Source organism: Geotrypetes seraphini, chromosome 4 (assembly GCF_902459505.1).
Source record: "Geotrypetes seraphini chromosome 4, aGeoSer1.1, whole genome shotgun sequence".
Classification (NCBI taxonomy): Eukaryota; Metazoa; Chordata; class Amphibia; order Gymnophiona; family Dermophiidae; genus Geotrypetes; species Geotrypetes seraphini.
Genome location: NC_047087.1, coordinates 23,418,025 through 23,437,098, shown reverse-complemented (window position 1 = coordinate 23,437,098; position 19,074 = coordinate 23,418,025). Strand labels below are relative to the sequence as shown.

The window sequence follows — 19,074 nt, the reverse complement described above, 5'->3', positions numbered from 1 at the left end:
TCCCTTGTCCGGCTTTAAAACGGCGACTGATGCGTAACTGACTTTGCATGCAAATGAGTTTCACGGGGGTCGGCCATAATCCCGCCCCCACCAATTGCTGAAAAAGTGACTTTCACACATGGGAAGCCCAAACTGAGTGAGTGGGGCAGGGGAAGCCCCGAAGCAACCTCCTACCGCTCAGCTGTTCGGGACAGGAAACATTTTTTTTTTTTTTAATTGTGCATTTAATTGTGCATGTGGGACAGGGACTTTCAAAATTTCCCCTGACGGCTCTTCTTCCTTTCCTGCCATGATTGTCGCTCCCATCACAGCGGTCAGGAGCTCCAAGCTCTCTGGTTCCTCTCTTGCCACACTCCTGAGGCAGCCTTAGCTTTTCTTCAGGGAGTCCTTGTGCATTCATTACCTGATGGTCTGTGTCCCATAAATGACAACAGGCAAATAAAGATCCAGCATCTCCAGTAGTTGGGAGCCAAGGCCACTCCCACAAAAATTTCTATTGTCTACATGTCATAAGTAGCAAATGACAGATGTCGATCAAATCCATGTATTGTATATTACATTAATATCATATGTTATCAGTGAGAGCAATGTGCACCTCAAGGGTGGCGAGAAGACATCCTAATGTTGAAATTTAGCAAGCTACTAAAACTTGTTAAACATGAATTGCTCCAAGACGGCATCATATTTAATGATTTATATGTGGTTGTCTTGATGGCAAATTGTCAACCAGTGTTGAATCAGGAATGAATGTAACCTTCACAGAGTAGTGGATATGGCCTCTGCATGCCATGTTGAACAAGTCATCTTCTGCCATCATTTGCTAAGCTACGGTGTTAGAACTAAAAAAGCTCAGACTGCGGTACTCTTTTTGAGGGACTGTCAAGTTAAGTTTTCAGGCTGGATTTAAACCCGCTCGACGTTAAACTCAAGTTCATGGCGCTAGGTTCAACGGTGAGAAATCTTGCCAAAACGATAACAAAGATTAATCCGTTTAGTAATATGAAACTGTTGTTGACAACTCGCAGATACAAAAATAACACAAGGGCAATTTCAAACCATACAAATCCTGGGGGGGGGGGGGGGAAAGCGCATTCTAAGGTTAGTTCATTTGTGGGGGCGACAGAAGAGGAAGCAACGGACAAAGGCCCAGATGCACTAAACTCTCCAGTCGTGTAACGATTGTCGCTAAACCAGTTTGACTGGTTTAGCAACAACTTAATTTGCTGACCCGATGTACACAGTGGCTCACCGCGTGCTTTTCCACGTGTTCGTACATTCCCTGACTCTGCCATGCAAACAACCTCATTAGTATTACAGTGAGGTCATTAATATTAAATCTAGCCCACCAATCGATGCCAAAACATCGCTTTGCCATGCACTAAATTTAGCGATTACCTCAAATGAAACTAAAAAACTGACAGGTGTTATCAACAGGTCTGCCATATTTTTTCTTTTCTTTTTTTTTTTTTTTTAATGAGCACAGATGTTGTGCATGTGTTATGCACACACAATATTTGTCCCCATTAAAAAAAAAAGTCCTGCTGGCCCCCCAATGACAGTCTCTCCCCGATGACAACCGCAGGCCCCCCGATGACAGCCACTGCACTCCCCAATGACAATGGCCACCTTCCCCCCAATGACGACAATGGCCCTTGAAAAATCAGAGAGACAGAAGAGATGTCCACTCCCTCCTGTCTCAGCAATCTGGCCTTTGTAGTGCATCTGGGCCACCTGAATCCCCACCCCCACCCCACTCCTCCCCAACATGAAGGCCCCCTCCAACCACCCCACCAACAAGTACCCAAAAGAAGGCCCTTGTGTTCTGGTGAGAGTCAGCTCAGAACCCCCCCTCCAGCTCAAGCACCCTCCACCCCAACCCCCTTAACTCATCATAGAATCCAGCAAGAGGGATGTCCACTCCCTCCTGCCAGCAGGCCCACCTCTTAAAAATGGAGAGCTTTCCCCTTTCTAGTGCATCCTGGGATGCACTGGGTGTGACCTAAGATTCTAATTGGCCTACATAGCTAAGGTCCCTCCCACTGGGAAGGGGGCCTAAGGCCCTAATTGGCCAAGGTGCCTAAGGCCCCCCACCATGGGAGGAGCGTTGGCTCTCCACGCCAATCAAAGTCTTAGGCCCTACCCAGTGCATCCCAAAATGCACTGGGAAGGGGAAGGCCTGCAATTTTGAAGAGGCTGGCCTGTCGTCAGGAGGGAGTAGGCATCCCTCTTGCTGGATTCTATGATGAGGTGCGGGGGAGGAGGGAGTTTGGGGTGTGTGCTTGAGCTGGAGGGGGATTCTGAGCTGACTCCCCCCAGCCCACTAGAGTCTTCTTTTGAGTACTTGGTGGGGTGGTGGGAGATGGCTTTCATGTAGGGGGGGGGAGTGTGTTTATGTATGTGGGTGGTCCAGATGGCCCGGATGCACTACAAAAGGCTGGATTGCTGAGGCAGGAGGGAATGAGCCGTTGCTATCATTGGGAGAATGGCTGTTATCTTGGGGAGGTGGCTGTCATCTTGGGGGAGTGACTCATCTTGCGGAAGCTGTCAGCGGCTGTCATCGGGGTTTGCGGCTGTCATTGAGGGGCCCCCGCGGGGGTGTCTTCGGGGGTGGAGGATCCAACTGTCATCAGGGGGGGCCTGGCACAACTTTTTTTAAAATGGGGACAGGTATTGTGCATGTGTAACACACGCACATCTGTGCTCATTAAAAAAAAAATGCTTCCTTTCCTGAACAGCTGAGCGGCAGGAGGCTTCTTCGGGCCTTCCCCAGCCCCACTCAGCTGTTCGGGCTTCCCCTGGCAGCCCCCACTGCACAATTAACAAAGAAAAAGAATGTTTCCTTTCATAATTTTGTAATAAGCGTAGTTGTTTGATTCCTGTCAGTTTACTGGCTTCTGTGACTCCCAACTGCCTTACATTCTGATTCTAGTTCTGGCGCTTTGGGGGTGTGGGGAGGGGTTGGCCATCTCATTTGTTGTGTCAGGCAGCAGATTGCCTTGAGCCGACCCCTGATTAGACTAGAGGAGCTTGATGCCCTAATTATCTTAAAACGTGAGCAAAGCATGACAGGACACTAGGCCCGGCACTGCCTTCCTCACGTCAGAGCCGATTAATGAGAGCCAGGTGGAAAATGGACCAACGGATGAGGAATGGCCAAGCCAGTACCAGGCAGTTCTTTGGCCATTTGTTTGGAAAGTCGGCATCCCGTATGTTCTCATAGTATTGTTTCTTCCGTTTCTTTGACAGATCATGAAGGAAGTCCGGAGAGCGCTGTGCAGTGCTTCAGCCGATGATAGCAAGCTCCTGCTCCTCAGTGCCGTGGGAAGCGTCTTCTGCAGTGGCCTAGATTACTCCTATTTAATTGGCAGCCTGTCTAGCGACAGGAGAAAGGAAAGTGCCAGGATCGCAGAAGCCATAAGGTGACGTGAGCTTCCATATTTCTGGACTGCGACTCTGAACTATGAAATCTGGATTTACGCTCGCCGTAAATGCGTTGAACTTGAGCTTGACAGCTGGCATGCAAGTAGGGGGGTAATATCGTAATAAGGTGTCTATATGAAATGTCCAAACAAATCGCATGTAAAATAGGCTGCTACAATTGGTTCATAGACAACGGCGCGAAAGACAAAAGCGCGCGCCGACAATTGAGCGCAGCGCGCGCCGCCGCGCCGCTCTAAATTACAGTTTTTAGGGGCTCCGACGGGGGGGTTTGTTGGGGGAACCCCCCCCCAGTTTACTTAATAGACATCGCGCTGGCGTTATGGGGGGTTTGGGGGGGGTTGTAACCCTCCACATTTTACTGTAAACTGAACTTTTTCCCTAAAAACAGGGAAAAAGTGAAGTTTCAGTAAAATGGGGGGGTTACAACCCCACAACGCCCCCACAACGCGGCACGATGTCTATTAAGTAAAGTGGGGGGGTTCCTCCCACATGCCCCCCCCCCCGTCGGAGCCCTAAAAACTGTAATTTAGAGCGGTGCGGCGGCGCGCGCTACGCTCAATTGTCTGGGCGCGCTTTTGACCTGACACCGCTACAATTAGCCCCTGTAGCGCGCAAATGGTCATGCACAAATTTACGCCCATTCTATGTATAGATGACTTCTATAAACTATCCACCTATATCGCAACTGTGCCTCAGCTCTGTCCAAAATATGCCCCTGCGAATGCCTAAAGGAGGCGAGTGTGGCGCAGTGGTTAGAGCTACAGCCTCAGCACCCTGAGGTTGTGGGTTTGAATCCCACACTGCTCCTTGTGACCCTGGGCAAGTCGTTTAATCCCCCCCCCATTGCTGCAGGTACATTAGATAGATTGTGAACCCACCAGGACAGACAGGGAAAATACTTGAAGCACCTGTATGTAAACCACTTTGAGTGTGGTTATATAACTACAAAAAGGCAGTATACAAGTCCCAATCCCTCCCCCCCCCACCACCACCATATGTACGTGTAATTTTATCTGCATGTGTATTTAGAGGAAATTTTTGAAAGAGCCTTTTTCAGTGTATAAAACATGCTGAGAAAATGCATCATAAAATTATCTCGTTAAAAGGCATGGGGTTCCTTCCTCCCTCTGTTATCAAGAGTAGAGCACCTCATTTCAGAATTTTTCTTGCAGTCTTGATTTATGCGTAAATGATTGGTGGATTCTTCTAACATTTTTTTTTTAGCTTTCAGTCTTTTCCTGTCTGTACTCATCATCGTTATAAGGGATTTCAATATAAACAGCAGATAGCCTTGTGTTGGAAATATAATCTGCTCAGATATAAATATAATAATGTTTAAAACCCAATGCATATTGCTAGAATGAAAATTTGATTATAATTTTATAAGAGAGTACATTAAAGCACTTTTCTGTAACTATGACTCTTCCTCTAACGTCTACATTTAGCTCCCCAGAAACACTTTTACAAAACAGCAAAATCGGTTTTTAGCACAGGCCGGTACGCTGAATGCTTGGCACTGCTGCCGACACTCATAGAGTTTTGTAAAAGGTGGGGTTAGTGACTCTCTAATCATTTCTCTTTATATAATAGAAGCTGAGCTATGTAGAGAACGGCTTCTGTCAGCTAAAGCCACAGTCCGAGGCATAAAGGAAGTGTCGGGGGTTTTAGTGGCACCAAAGCTACCACTGGACATCTGTGGCAGGCCAAAATGGCTGACTTATTTATTTATTTGAAACTTTTTATTGCTTCCAAAAATCTAAACGGTTTACATCAATAAAAAACAAACAAACCATGAACATACCTGAAAAGTAGGCATGTTAGACTTAGGCACTGCTAGGCATCTGAGGTAAAACCTGGCCTAATATACCGACATCTACATCTCGGATGCCTACCGATGCCTAAGTCTGCTTAGGTGCCACTAGGCATGATTCTGTAAAAGGCGCTGCCCAGTGCCTAGAAGTTAGGCGCAGTTAGGCACCATTTATAGAATCAGGCCCAAGTGCGCCTAAACAGTTTTAATATGTGTTAAAAAAATTAAAAAAAAAAAAAAAATAGCAAAGAACCAACTGAAAATCAGGGGAAAAAGAAGATAAGACAAACCAAGGGGGCTTTTACCGATTTAGCGCGCACTAAATGCTAACGTGCTCGTTATATTCTAAGGACGCGTTAGCGTTTAGCGCAAGATAAATCGGCTACTGCACCTTAGGAAAATGAGCCCTCAGAATGTTTCTGCTGCATGCACTTGGCCACCGGCTCACCATTCCTTGTTTATACAGGGGCGTCAATACCTCTTTTTTTCCTACTGGCTATTCCTCTCCCTATGCACCCTGGCATCCTTCTAAATTAGATAAGCTGCTTAGGTTGTTGTTTTTTTTTTTTTACTACATACGGGAATATGTCAAAAATTGCAGTTGGCTACAGCTATCCACGATCATAGGCAACAGTAGGTAGATAGACACAAATAGCAGGCTCCAGGCCCCTCTCTGCCCATTATAAGGAACTGGCTGGAGCAGGCGGAAGAGAAGAAAGTGCACTAAGTATTTTGGGATCCAAGCGGTCTACAATGCAGATTTGAGTGAAATCGCCACAGTGTGTAAACCATACTATTCAAGAAATTCATCCAAATGTCCTAACCCCCATTCTTTTCACCCTCTCTCTCCCTCTTAGTATCCTCCCTTCAAAATTGTTTTAGACCTAACGCCTTTAATTGTACTCCTCTTCCTGAAAACGTCCAGCTATCGTTTTGATGTATTAGGCCCAACATCTTTAATTGTATTCCTCTTCCTGGAAATGTCCAGTTATCTTTTTGATGCAATCCGCTAAAGAACTGCAAGGTACAGGCGGAATAGAAGTCATTAATGTAATGTAATGTAATTCAGCATTTGAACAGCTGTTTCAGCGGAAGCACTAGACTCTTAAAGGAAACAACGGCATCGCGTGTTCAGGTTTATTAAGGGCGCCTTTTACAAAGCCGGGCTAGCGGTTTTATCGCACGGACCGGATTAGCGCGCGCTATTCCGCGCGTTAAGGCCCTAGCGCGGCTTTGTAAAAGGAACCCTAAGTTTCAAGTTTATTAATATTTTGATATACCGACCATCACAAGTATCCGGTCGTTTACAATAATAAAAAAAGAAAAATGATTAAAAAGTTATATATAAAAAAGAAAAAATAATCAAAATGGGGGGGGGGATAAGTTCGAAACAAAGACTTGATTACGAAGGGTATGAGACAAAAGGGAAGAAAAAGGAAGGGAAAGTTTTTAAATTACATTGTATAAATGAAGATAAAATCAGGGGAGGAGAGGAGGATAAAACAAGAGGAAAAAATGGGGTGTCGTTTCCTGGAAGCGTTTTTGTTGTCCCGTTTTTATTTGGGGACTCAATTGGAATTTTGATAAGCATCTTTAAAGAGGAATGTCTTAAGGAGTGTTTTAAACTTGTTTAAGGAATTTTCAGAACGAAGATTCGATGGCATTGTTTCTACACTGTGACGGTTTTGCTGACATCTGCACTAAAGACTGGTCTGGCTATTCACTCATCATCCAGTGATACATCCTTAGAATCTTATGACTCCTAATGCAGGCGATGTTTTGCTGAAACACGGCTGTGTCGGGTCCCTAGATCTGTGCCATAAGCATTTTTCGATGACTTGAAGATTTTAAATCTCTTGATTTCCAATTTGAATCGTCTGGTTGTTTTGTTACCTTGGACTTCCCATGCGTTAATGTTGCCCTCGAACCCTTACTGCCGTTCATTTTGTAGACAGTAAGGGGGGAAATTATCTAAAAGGTGTCAAAAGTTAGGTGCCTAACTTAATTAATAAATAGGCTTCAATAATGCGATTTAACAAGCTCATAACTGAAAAAAATAAAATTGAATTGGGAGATAGGCGTTTATCTTCTTAGGCGCAATGCTACAAACAGCCGTCTAGTAATGCCTAACACCAAAGTAGGCGTGTTTAGGGGTTGGAGGCATTACTAGGCAGAATTCTGTAAGAGACTTAGATGACTAAAATGTAGCCCTTTAAAACCCTGGCCTACATATCAGACGCCTAAGCTTTTAGGCACCGCTGAGCGCGATTCTATAATGGGTGCCTAAGTGTGATTGACATGTAATAGGTGCCCATTACAGATTCTAATGGTCCCTAAGGGCTCACTCGATATTCCTACACTAACCAGTTAGGTCCCCTTTTACAAAGCCACGGTAGCGATGCTGCTGCACAAATGTACCAAAGCCCATCGGAATTGAATGGACTTCAGTGGGTTTACTGTGGCAACATCGCTATCGTGGTAACATAACTGTGGTGACCAATTCACACAGGAAGTGCCTTCTCTTTGCTCCCCTAACACACCCTCAAAAAATGTAAAATATTTTTTTTGCATACAGTTAGGGTACTAGTGACCCGGATTGGCCACCATGGGCTAGATGGACCATTGGTCTGACCCAGTTTGGCTGTTCTTATGTGTGCCAAGTATAGGGCAATCAAGCCATTGTAACATCACTGATGAGGTTGGCTCTGAGGCATTATGACATCACAATCTCAGCTCTGGAATGTTGCTCTCATTGGGGTTCCGGAATCTTGGTATTCTTTGAGATGCTGGAATGTTCCTGCTCTTTGGGTTTTGGCCAGATACTAGGGACCTGGAATGGCCACCGTGAGAACGGGCTACTGGGCTTGATGGACCACTGGTCTGACCCAGTAAGGCTATTCTTATGTTCTTAATTTGGAAGTTACCATAGGATGCCTGAGTGCGTCCCAGGGTTGCCATTTTAAGCTGCTTAGGCACCTATATCAGTACCATTACCACCACCACCACCACATGTTGGCGCCTAATGCAGCTTAGTAAAACCTAGTTTTGAAATGGATCTGCAAATTAACTACAGCATATTTTACTTCCTAACATAGTTGTAACTACAATGAAGGTCTCATATTCCACGCATTTATTTTATAGAGCTATCTGCCTCTCCTCTTATCTACTACTACTATTTATTATGTCTATAGCGCTGAAAGGTGTACGCAGCGCTGTACATTCTAACACACAATAGACAGTCCCTGCTCAGAAGAGCTTACAATCTAATTTAGACGGGACATTTCAGGGTTGAGGAGATTATAGTGAGTCTAGGTACCTGACAGCAGTGAGTGGGAGTTAAGAGTTAACCCTTTCAGGACCATAAGGATCGTAGGCCAATTTTTGTGGTTTTGACGACATTTTTATGGTAAAAAGGGCTTGCAGATGCCAAAAAATTGATTTTTTTTTGTGAAATGTCATTATTTTTTTTTTTTAAAAATCAAACTTCTGGCTTATGGACAGTGTGGCAAGTGAATCTTCTCGTCAATCTGGCAACGACGCTAATGAATGAATGTCGGAACCAGTTTGTTTACATAAAGGCAGTATCCTATGGAATCCGTACATATCAAATTTAGAACTGTAGACTATCCCAATCAAAATTTATAGGATTTTAAAGTTATGGGACAAATATGTCCCTTGGTCCTGAAAGGGTTAAAAGTAGTTTCAAAAAAGTGGGCCTTTAGCCCTCTTATTTTCAAAGAGTTGTATATCCTTAGACTTGTTCGTCGCCTTGAACCTAGTCAGGTATAGAGCGACTCATAAATACTAGATTAGATTAGCCGTAGTTCAGATTCGGTTATTGTTAAGATTCCTTTTTTTTTTTTTTCTTTTAGGGATTTTGTAAAGGCCTTTATTCAGTTTAAAAAGCCGATTGTGGTTGCTATCAACGGCCCCGCTCTTGGCCTGGGAGCATCTATTTTGCCACTGTGCGACATTGTGTGGGCAAGTGAAAAGGCCTGGTTCCAGACACCCTACGCAACGATCCGACTTACTCCAGCTGGCTGCTCATCATACACGTTTCCCCAGATCCTGGGGGTTGCTCTGGTAAGGGTTTTTATCTCTAGAATGTCTCTCTAGATGTTCTTAACCAAGAATCAAATGTGTGCATTTATACTTCAAGTTAGAAATGTTATCTGGGCATTAAGCAGAGCAGTCTACAAAGACTTCAGTTAATACAGAATACTGCAGCTAAGTTCATTTCTGGGAAACGAAAGAATGATCATGTTTCCCCTTTGTTGATAAAGCTTCATTGGCTCACAGTTCGCTATAGGATTCAGTTTAAATGTGCATGCATAATCTTCAAGCTTCTCTATGGAATATTTGATCCTTTTGTCCCCTTATGTTGGAATACCCTTAGACTTTGCCATTTGAGAAACACACAAAGATATACATTAGCCTTCCCTTCCTTTAAGGGAATTAAATCTGCTGGGAAGCTCAGTCGATCTTTTGTTTTCAAGTTTGTAGAGATCTGGAATGAACTTCCTGACTCCATTAGGCTTTTTTTTCCCTTTTCTTCCCTACCTTTCCTGATGTTGTTCTTCCCTAAAAAAGGTTTTTTGTTTTTTTTTTTTTTAAACAAATGTAATTTTATCCTAGTAATCCTTATGTATTTTTTATTGTCTGTGGATATGTCTTTATGTCTATTGTTTAAATAATTTATTTCCCCAAATTTTAATTTTTGTAATACGCATTGAAAATATTTGATATTGCGTGTAAATCAAAATCTTAATAAACTTGAAACTTGAGGCCAGCTGCAATTATTTCGTAAATTCCTGAAAACTTTGTTGTTCTCGCAGTTTTTAAATGGTTTAACTACAGCCTCAACGAAGTGATAATATTACAGTTATTTTTCCTATGCTTTTCATAGGTTCTTTAGTTTTTAATTAGTTCTTCCTTCTCTTACGTTTTCTGCTATGTACTCTAGTCTTAATTATATTTGAACTTAGTCGTCGAGCTCCACTGGAAGATGACCCGGTATATAAACCAAAGATTAGATTAGTTTAGAAAGATGTTAACATTATTTTGAGATCTCATGAATAAGGTTCTTTTTTTTTTTTCAAGTCAGAAGACAATAACAGAATATCAGTGCAGCAGCACCTGCTGAGAAATCAAATCCAGCAGCCACAGAAGTCGGATATAGAGAGCCGCACAGATCTATGTTACATTTTTAATCAGAAGAAGAGCTAGAATGTTTTGAGATGATACTGGCAGGGTGTTCTTAGCAGCGGCCTTTGGAATTCACTTTCTAGATAAATTAAAAATTGATTTGCGGGCACTGAGGCAGGTTTATACTTTGTGGTGTTCCTCCCCTCCCTTTTTTTTTAATAAGATCTGATTTAAACATCTAATATCAACTGAAAGTAGGTAACTTCAGGCATGAATTATTCCTTCAGAATGTATTGCTTAAAATGTTTTGAAAGAAGGTGTTATGGAAATGTTTTGCCCATTATCTGGTGGAAGGCATATATTTTCTGGCGTGTTATTGACAGAGAAGAAAAATAGGCAATATATGTGATATTAATCATAATCATATTTATTTTATATAACCACAAATATAATAAAAATAGAAAGTACAACTTAACAAGAAACAAAAGGGGATGTTATAAATTTCAGAGCTAAAAAGTAATATTAACATAACATAGCGCTCCTTTTTAAGCCGCATTAGGGCTTTAACGCGCCGAATAGCGCGTGCTAAATTGCCGCCCACACTAAAAACGCTAACGCGGCTTAATAGAAGGAGCCCATAGTAAATAACAGCAGATAAAGACCTGAACGGTCCGTCCAGTGTGCCCAGTTGCCACACTGCCTTAAAAGCGGCTGCCCATCAAGTAAGAATCACGCGACGGCACCTTTTAGAGAGTCGCGCCTCTGGCAAAGGTAGGTGCCAGAAACGTAGGCCAGGGTTTTCAAGGCCTACATTTCTGGTGCTGACCTTTGACGTGAATCACGCCTCCAGAAGTGCTTACCGGCACCTAACGCCACTTCCAGCATTAGCCATGCCTACAGCGGTGTTAGACGCCGGTAGGTACCTCCAGAGACGATTTCAGTGCCATTTTTCTTAGGCGTCAGTAGTCGCCTTGAAATTCCTTTTAAGTATCATTTTAAACAGCATTTCGGACTTAGGTGCCTAAGTTAAGGCGCCATTTAGAGAATATGGGCCTAACTTTCAATTAACTCCACTTAAGAGGTGTTGAGTGATGATATAGAGCAGTGGTCTCAAACCCGCGGCCCAGGGGCCACATGTGACCCACCAGGTACTATTTTGAGGCCCTCGGTATGTTTATCATAATCACAAAATTAAAATAAAAGAGTTTCTTGATCATATGTCTCTTTAGCTATAAATTACAATGTCATTATTAACACTTAGCCAAAAGGAAAGATTTATAAACTATAAAGAGTTTTACCTCATGCAATATTGTCATTTCTTTAATAAGACATTAACAATTTTTTTCTGAGGCCCTCCAAGTACCTACAAATCCAAAATGTGGCCCTGCAAAGGCTTTGAGTTGGAGACCACTGGCCTATAGGAAGAGGAGATGCAAATGTTAAGAGCCTTAGCCAATAGGGAGAGGAGGAGATAGTGGATGCTGTGGATGGCCATCATGTTACTATGTTTCTATAACCATAAAGTTCTATGACATCACAATGCAGGTGTAAAGAGCCGTGGCCTATAGAAGTGTTCTCAAACTCGCAGCCCACCAGGTACTATTTTGAGGCCCTCGGTATGTTTATCATAATCACAAAAGTAAAATAAAACAGTTTCTTGATCATATGTCTCTTTAGCTATAAATTATAATATTATTAAGACTTGGCCAAAAGGAAAGATTTATAAACTATAAAGAGTTTTACCTCATGCAAAATTGTCATTTCTTTAATAAGACTTTAACTATTTTTTTCTGAGGCCCTCCAAGTACCTACAAATCCCAAAATGTGGCCCCGCAAAGGGTTTGAGTTTGAGACCACTGAGTTAGACTATTAATTAAGTTAGACGCCTAAAGTGCTTAAGTATGCCGATGTAGGTGCCTAACTTTAGAATTGGGGGGTTTACTGCGGGACATGCTGAAGCATCCTCCAGTAAAATCACAAAGTGCATTCGCAAACCACACACTAAAGAAATATCTCTGAACGTTTCTCGGAGAGGACTTGTCCGGGAGCTGGAAAGTGGGCGTGACAGAGCAGTAAGTGCAGCCACATTACCGCAGGATTAACTCGTGAGCCTTTACTGCCTACAACATGGGTAGCAGCAAGGGCCCATGCACTAATTTTTGTTATTGGCCATATACTAATGGCAATATTAGCACAAGACTATATAGGCATGCTGAGCTTCAGTGTGCTAATCTCTTCATAAGTTCATACTCAACAACTGCAGCATTAAACATTCATTTATTTGATAAAATCATATTCATCTTTTTAGTATTCTTCCATCATAGGCTAGGGATATCACATTTCACCAAAATTGGCTGTATCAAGGAATATCCCCCAATAAAATAGTATCAATAATTCAGCCTTTATCCAAGTAATACTCTTGCAAGTCGTACAAAAAAGATAGTACATTGCCATACCCCCTCTTTTACAAAGGTGCGCTAAGCTTTATAGCACGCGCTAAACGCATGCATGTTATCCTATGGTCGTGTTAGCAGTTATTTCATTGTATGTAATTTGTTGTAAACTGCTTTGAACTTATGGTATAGCGGTATATAAGAAATAAAATTATTATTATTATTATTATCGCACACGTTGATTTAGCGCACGCTAAAACCCTTAGTGCGCCTTTGTAAAATGAGGGCCATAGTTGCTCAAAATTTTCCTACCTTTGAATTACATGCCAGTCATCTCAGCATCTTTACTCTCTAAGATGGTGCGGTTTGTTTCTTGCATATCATCTTCATCACATGATCTTAAATTAGCCAATCACAGAGCAGAGATTTCAAACCAATGACATCCATTCAGCCTCAGCATTGAGAACGGATAGATCCACTGCTGTTCTCTGTAATTAAGCAATCTCCCACCTACTTTTATCTGATCAATAACTTTCCACCTTATATTAGTTACTGTACGAGAACTGTTCAACCAATGTTGAACCAACAGAGCTTGCAAATTATTTGTAATAATTCTTGAGTTATGTTCTGTCAACAGATAACGTATTGGTTGACTACTTCTCACCACATACACTAGATTACAACGGCATAGTATTATATAATGTATACCACTTGGGTACTAGTACAGGAGGTCAACAATTTGGATCCAGTACATCTACCAGATTGATAGTCCAACTGGAACCAAGCAAAGCCATTTTATACCATTGGCAGTGACCACAGACAACATGACCTGTGTTCTCTCGATCCTTCTCAACTGCCATGTATCAATGATGTTGCAATAATTATCCCACTATGCTTATTCCTCTGAAACACTGTCACGGGAGATACATCAAATATTGGATGAAGCTAGATAGCTTCTAATCGATTGCACAAATATTTAGAAATTGTAGAAAATGGCAAAATACGTTAAACAATCTTGATCCATTTTAGTCTTTTGAAGTAGCAACAACTCGCGTTGGGCAAAACATCCTTGAATAGTTAATGCTGCAATTGTTGAGTATGGAATTATGAAGATATTGGCATACTGAAGCTCCGTTGGATAAATTTGAGTCCTCTGAGGATATTCACTGAGGTCTGAAAAACTTTTTGGGGAAAACTTGTGAGTAAGAGGATTTCTTTCATATGGAATATTAGCACATGGCCGTTAATTAAAAATTTTATATTATGTAATTATTAGATTTTTAGGGTTTTTAGTTATTGGTTTTTTACTCTCTAATTTTCTTCTGCTTTTATTGTATTTTAAATGTATTTTAAATTATATAAACTGCATAAAACTTCACGGCTTTGCGGTATATAAATAAACTATTATTATTATTTATTAGGAAAATGGAAAATCAGCCATTTTCCATTACAGTAAAAATGGCCTTGATGTGTGGGAAATGCCAGTTATTACTGCAGCTTAGTAAAAAGCAGGATTATATATCCTACATTTTATTAAAAGTGATCATAATTTTGACAAATGTATGCAGAAAACAAGCTTTATATAGTTGGGGGGGTTTTCTTAACACAGGGGAAATATGATTCAAATATTCAAATACTTGAAAGGTATTAACGTAGAACAAAATCTTTTCCAGAGAAAGAAAAATGGTAAAACCAGAAAGCATAATATGAGGTTGAGGGGTGAAAGACTCAAGAGTAATGTTAGGAAATTCTTCTTGTGGTTGATGCCTGGAATGCACTCCCAAGGGAGGTGGTGGAGAAGAACACGGTGGCAGAGTTCAAAAAAGCATGGGATGAACACAGAGGATCTCTAATCAGAAAATAATGGTATATATTGAAGAACTAAGGCTAGTACTGGGTTGCTTGGCCTGTGTCTCGTATATGGCCATTCAGTTGAGGATGGACTGGGATGGTTTAGATGAGCAGGAGTGAGCTTTGACGGAGACTCCAGTAAATGCACAATACCAGGCAGAGCTCTGGGTTTCTGGCCCAGAAATATATAAGAAAAAGAACATTTTAAATGTTTGGGCCAACTGGATGGACCATTCAGGTCTTTATCTGCCGTCATTTACTATGTTGCTATGTATGTGATAAGATATGTTTATGTAATTTCATGAGTAGGTGATATGGATGAGTAGACTGGATAGGCCATTTTCTGTTTCTGTTCAAAGGCATTGTGATCATTTCTTTCTACCCATAAAAGGCTCCCCTCAACTTATAAAATGGCTAGAATGAGCTCTTTCTTTTGTAGGCAAATGAAATGTTGTTTTGCGGCCGAAAGCTTACTGCCCAGGAAGCCTGCAGCAGAGGGCTCGTGTCACAGGTATTCTGGCCAACAACATTTAGTCAAGAAGTGATGCTCCGAGTTAAAGAGATGGCGTCGTGCAGTGCAGTGGTAAGATCATCCTTAAGGGGGAAACTTTACACCTGAGCGCTCACGTGGAGATAGCAGGTGCGTGCTTTGTCCGGTGAACTTTCAGAACAAAAGGGCACCCGCACTTCTGCTTTGGAAATTGCCCCAGGGAATGTATGTACCTTACATTAGCACCTGCTCTTCGGCTTGATCACATTTTTAGAATTGCTTTTTTTTTTTTTTTTTGCATCTGTGCTTGATTTCAAAAATCTGTTCAGAAATGCCAATTATCCCAGGACAAGCAGGCAGCATATTCTTTACGCATGGGTGACGTCACCGACGGAGCCCCGGTACGGACCTTTTTAACTAGAAAGTTCTAGTTGGCCGCACCACGCATGCGCGAGTGCCTTCCCGCCCGACGGAGGAGTGCGTGGTCCCCAGTTTCTTCGTTTCTGCGGAGCGAAGAAGACGCGTGTATTCTCAACAACCGTTGAATCCACCTTTTTGCCTTCCCGCTCGCATTTTTTCTCTCTATTTTTCTCCCTTGCCCTTCGGGTTTTTCTCTTATTTTATTTTTCAAAAAAAAAATAAAATTTTTTTTAATAAGAACTGGGAGAACCCACTCACCGTTCCTGGGGCTCCCCGTAAGCTGGATAGCCTTTACAGGGTCATCCCGATCCCAGGTTTTGACAAACCTCAGCTACCTCATGAGTTTCTCCTAGTTGAGTCTACCTTGAAGAAAACTCAGGGCTCCAGTGTTTATGCCTCCACCCCTCCTGGCAGAGAGGGCAAAACGATGGACAAGTTTGGCAAGCGCCTTTATCAAAACGCTATGCTGGCCAACAGGGCGAACAATTACACATTTCATTTCTCATTTTACATGAAACACCTGGTGCAACAACTGTCCGCCCTTCAAAAATACATCCCAGAGCGCAAAGTCCCGCTCTTCCAACAGCAAATTTCCAGCCTCCTTCAACTGCGAAAATTTATGGTGCGCTCTATTTATGACTCCTTTGAGCTGACCTCCCGTGCATCTGCCATGGCCGTTGCCATGCGCCGCCTGGCCTGGTTGAGGGTATCTGATTTGGACATCAACCACCAAGACCGCCTAGCCAACGCTCCCTGTCTTGGGGATGAACTTTTTGGGGAGTCCTTAGATTCAACCACCCAGAAGCTCTCCGCCCATGAGACCAGGTGGGACACCCTTATCAAACCTAAGAAAAAGGCTCCACCTGCTCGTCCTTACAGACCACAGTCCTCGTACCAGCGCAGGTTCTTTTCCAGACCCCTCAATCCGCCTTCACAACAACCTCGGCGGCCCCGTCCGCAACATCAACACACTCAGGCTCGTTCTCAATCTACTCAGCCTGCTAAGCCTCTCCCTACTTCGAAACCCTCTCAGCCCTTTTGACTTCTCTCTCCAGGGCATAGCCAGTCTTTCTCCCTCGTTGCCTCTTCCTCAACCAATCGGGGGACGTCTCCAAATCTTCCTCAGCCGTTGGGAGGTCATCACATCAGACCAATGGGTCCTCAACATCATCCGCCACGGCTACTCTCTCAACTTCCAGACTCTTCCACCAGACAATCCTCCCGTAGAGTCTGCTTTTCTCTCCTCCCAAACCCCCCTCCTCCTGAGGGAGGTCCAATCCCTCCTTCTTCTCAATGCCATCGAAGAGGTACCTCCGGCCCAAAGGGGTCAGGGATTCTACTCCCGCTACTTCCTGGTTCCCAAGAAGACAGGAGACCTTCGTCCCATCCTCGATCTCAGGGACCTCAACAAGTGTCTGGTCAAGGAGAAGTTCAGAATGCTCTCCCTTGCCACGCTGTACCCTCTTCTCTCTCAACACGACTGGCTATGTTCCCTGGACCTCAAAGAGGCCTACACTCACATCCCAATCAATCCGACTTCACGTCGCTACCTACGGTTTCAGATACAGCACCGTCACTATCAGTACAAAGTGCTACCTTTTGGCCTCGCTTCATCGCCCAGGGTGTTCACCAAGTGCCTTATTGTGGTGGCGGCCTTCCTCAGGTCTCACAACCTCCAGGTGTTCCCCTACTTGGACGATTGGTTGGTGAAAGCTCCTACATCGACGCTTGTGCTACAAGCCACTCATCACACCATCTCTCTCCTCCATCTCCTGGGGTACGAGATCAACTACCCCAAGTCGCATCTGCTTCCTACACAGCGACTTCAGTTCATTGGAGCAGTTCTCGACACCACACTAATGAGGGCATTTCTCCCCTCCGATCGTCAGCGGACCCTACTCCACCTCTGTCGTCAGGTGCTCCTGCATCACTCCATTCCTGCCCGACAGATGATGGTCCTCCTGGGTCACATGGCCTCGACAGTACATGTACTTCCTCTGGCACGTCTCCACCTCAGAACACCTCAATGGACTCTCGCCAACCAATGGTCACAGACCACGGATCTTCTTTCTCATCCCATCTCTGTGACATCGTCTCTTCAGCAATCTCTTCAATGGTGGTTGAACTCCTCAAATCTTTCCAGGGGTCTGCTCTTTCATCTACCCCCTCACTCCATGATCATCACCATGGATGCCTCCCCCTATGCGTGGGGAGCTCACCTAGGAGATCTACGCACCCAGGGACTCTGGACCCCACAGGAGCGTCAACATCACATCAATTTTCTGGAACTCAGAGCCATGTTCTACGCCCTCAAGGCCTTCCAGCATCTTCTCTGCCCTCAGGTCCTTCTCCTGTGCACAGACAATCAAGTCGCCATGTACTACATAAACAAGCAAGGCGGCACCGGATCTCGCCTCCTTTGTCTGGAGGCTCTACGCATCTGGACCTGGGCCACGGCCCGTAATCTCTTCCTCAAGGCTGTCTATATCCAGGGCGAACAGAACTCCCTGGCCGACAATCTCAGCTGCATCCTTCAACCTCACGAGTGGACGCTGGACCCTTCAACACTCCACTCCATCTTTGCTCACTGGGGCACTCCGCAGGTGGACCTCTTTGCAGCGCCTCACAACCATCAGCTGCCCCAGTTCTGTTCCAGACTCTTCTCTCCTCATCGTCTGACCCCAGATACATTCCTGCTCGACTGGACGGATCGGTTCCTCTATGCCTTTCCTCCACTACCTCTGATGTTGCGGACATTATCCAAACTCCGCAGGGACAGGGCCACCATGATTCTCATCGTTCCTCGGTGGCCTCGCCAACACTGGTTCTCCCTCCTGCTTCAGCTCAGCTCCAGGGAGCCCATTCCTCTTCCTGTGTTTCCTACTCTACTTACACAGCAACGTCAATCTCTACTGCACCCCAATCTGTCTTCGCTCCACCTGACAGCTTGGTTTCTCTCGGGCTGACCTCTCCAGAGAATCTGTCTCAGCCTGTCCGTCGCATTTTGGATGCCTCCAGGAAACCGGCCACCCTCCAATGTTACCATCAGAAGTGGACCAGGTTCTCCTCTTGGTGTCTCCTGCATCATCACGATCCCACCTCATTAGCAGTGGAAACTGTACTGGACTATTTGCTCTCTCTGTCCGAGGCTGGCCTCAAGTCTACCTCAATCAGAGTCCACCTCAGTGCCATCACTGCATTTCATGAGCCTATCCTCGGAAAACCTCTCACGGCTCATCCACTGGTTTCCCGGTTCATGAGAGGCCTCTTCAATGTCAAACCACCTCTGAAGCCTTCTCCTGTCGTCTGGGACCTGAATGTGGTTTTATCAGCCCTCATGAAACCCCCTTTTGAGCCTCTTGCCACAACTTCGCTCAAACTTCTAACATGGAAGGTGCTTTTCCTCATTGCCATCACCTCTGCCAGGAGGGTTAGTGAAACGCATGCACTGGTCGCCGATCCACCGTTCACTGTTTTTCACCATGATAAGGTGGTTCTGCGTACCCATCCTAAATTCCTTCCCA

The 19,074-nt window shown here is 44.0% G+C and overlaps 1 protein-coding gene across 3 annotated transcripts in view; it reads left to right on the top strand.

Annotated features, from left to right (window-relative positions):
- The window catches only part of CDYL2 (chromodomain Y like 2), a 79,935-nt gene that overhangs the window by 57,035 nt on the left and 3,826 nt on the right, over positions 1–19,074 (top strand). For all 3 annotated transcript variants that reach the window (XM_033940117.1, XM_033940115.1, XM_033940116.1), the window contains 3 exons: positions 3,247–3,419; positions 9,124–9,334; positions 15,080–15,223. In XM_033940117.1, coding sequence (XP_033796008.1) covers positions 3,247–3,419; positions 9,124–9,334; positions 15,080–15,223 — 528 coding nt within the window. The remainder of the gene's footprint in view (positions 1–3,246; positions 3,420–9,123; positions 9,335–15,079; positions 15,224–19,074) is intronic.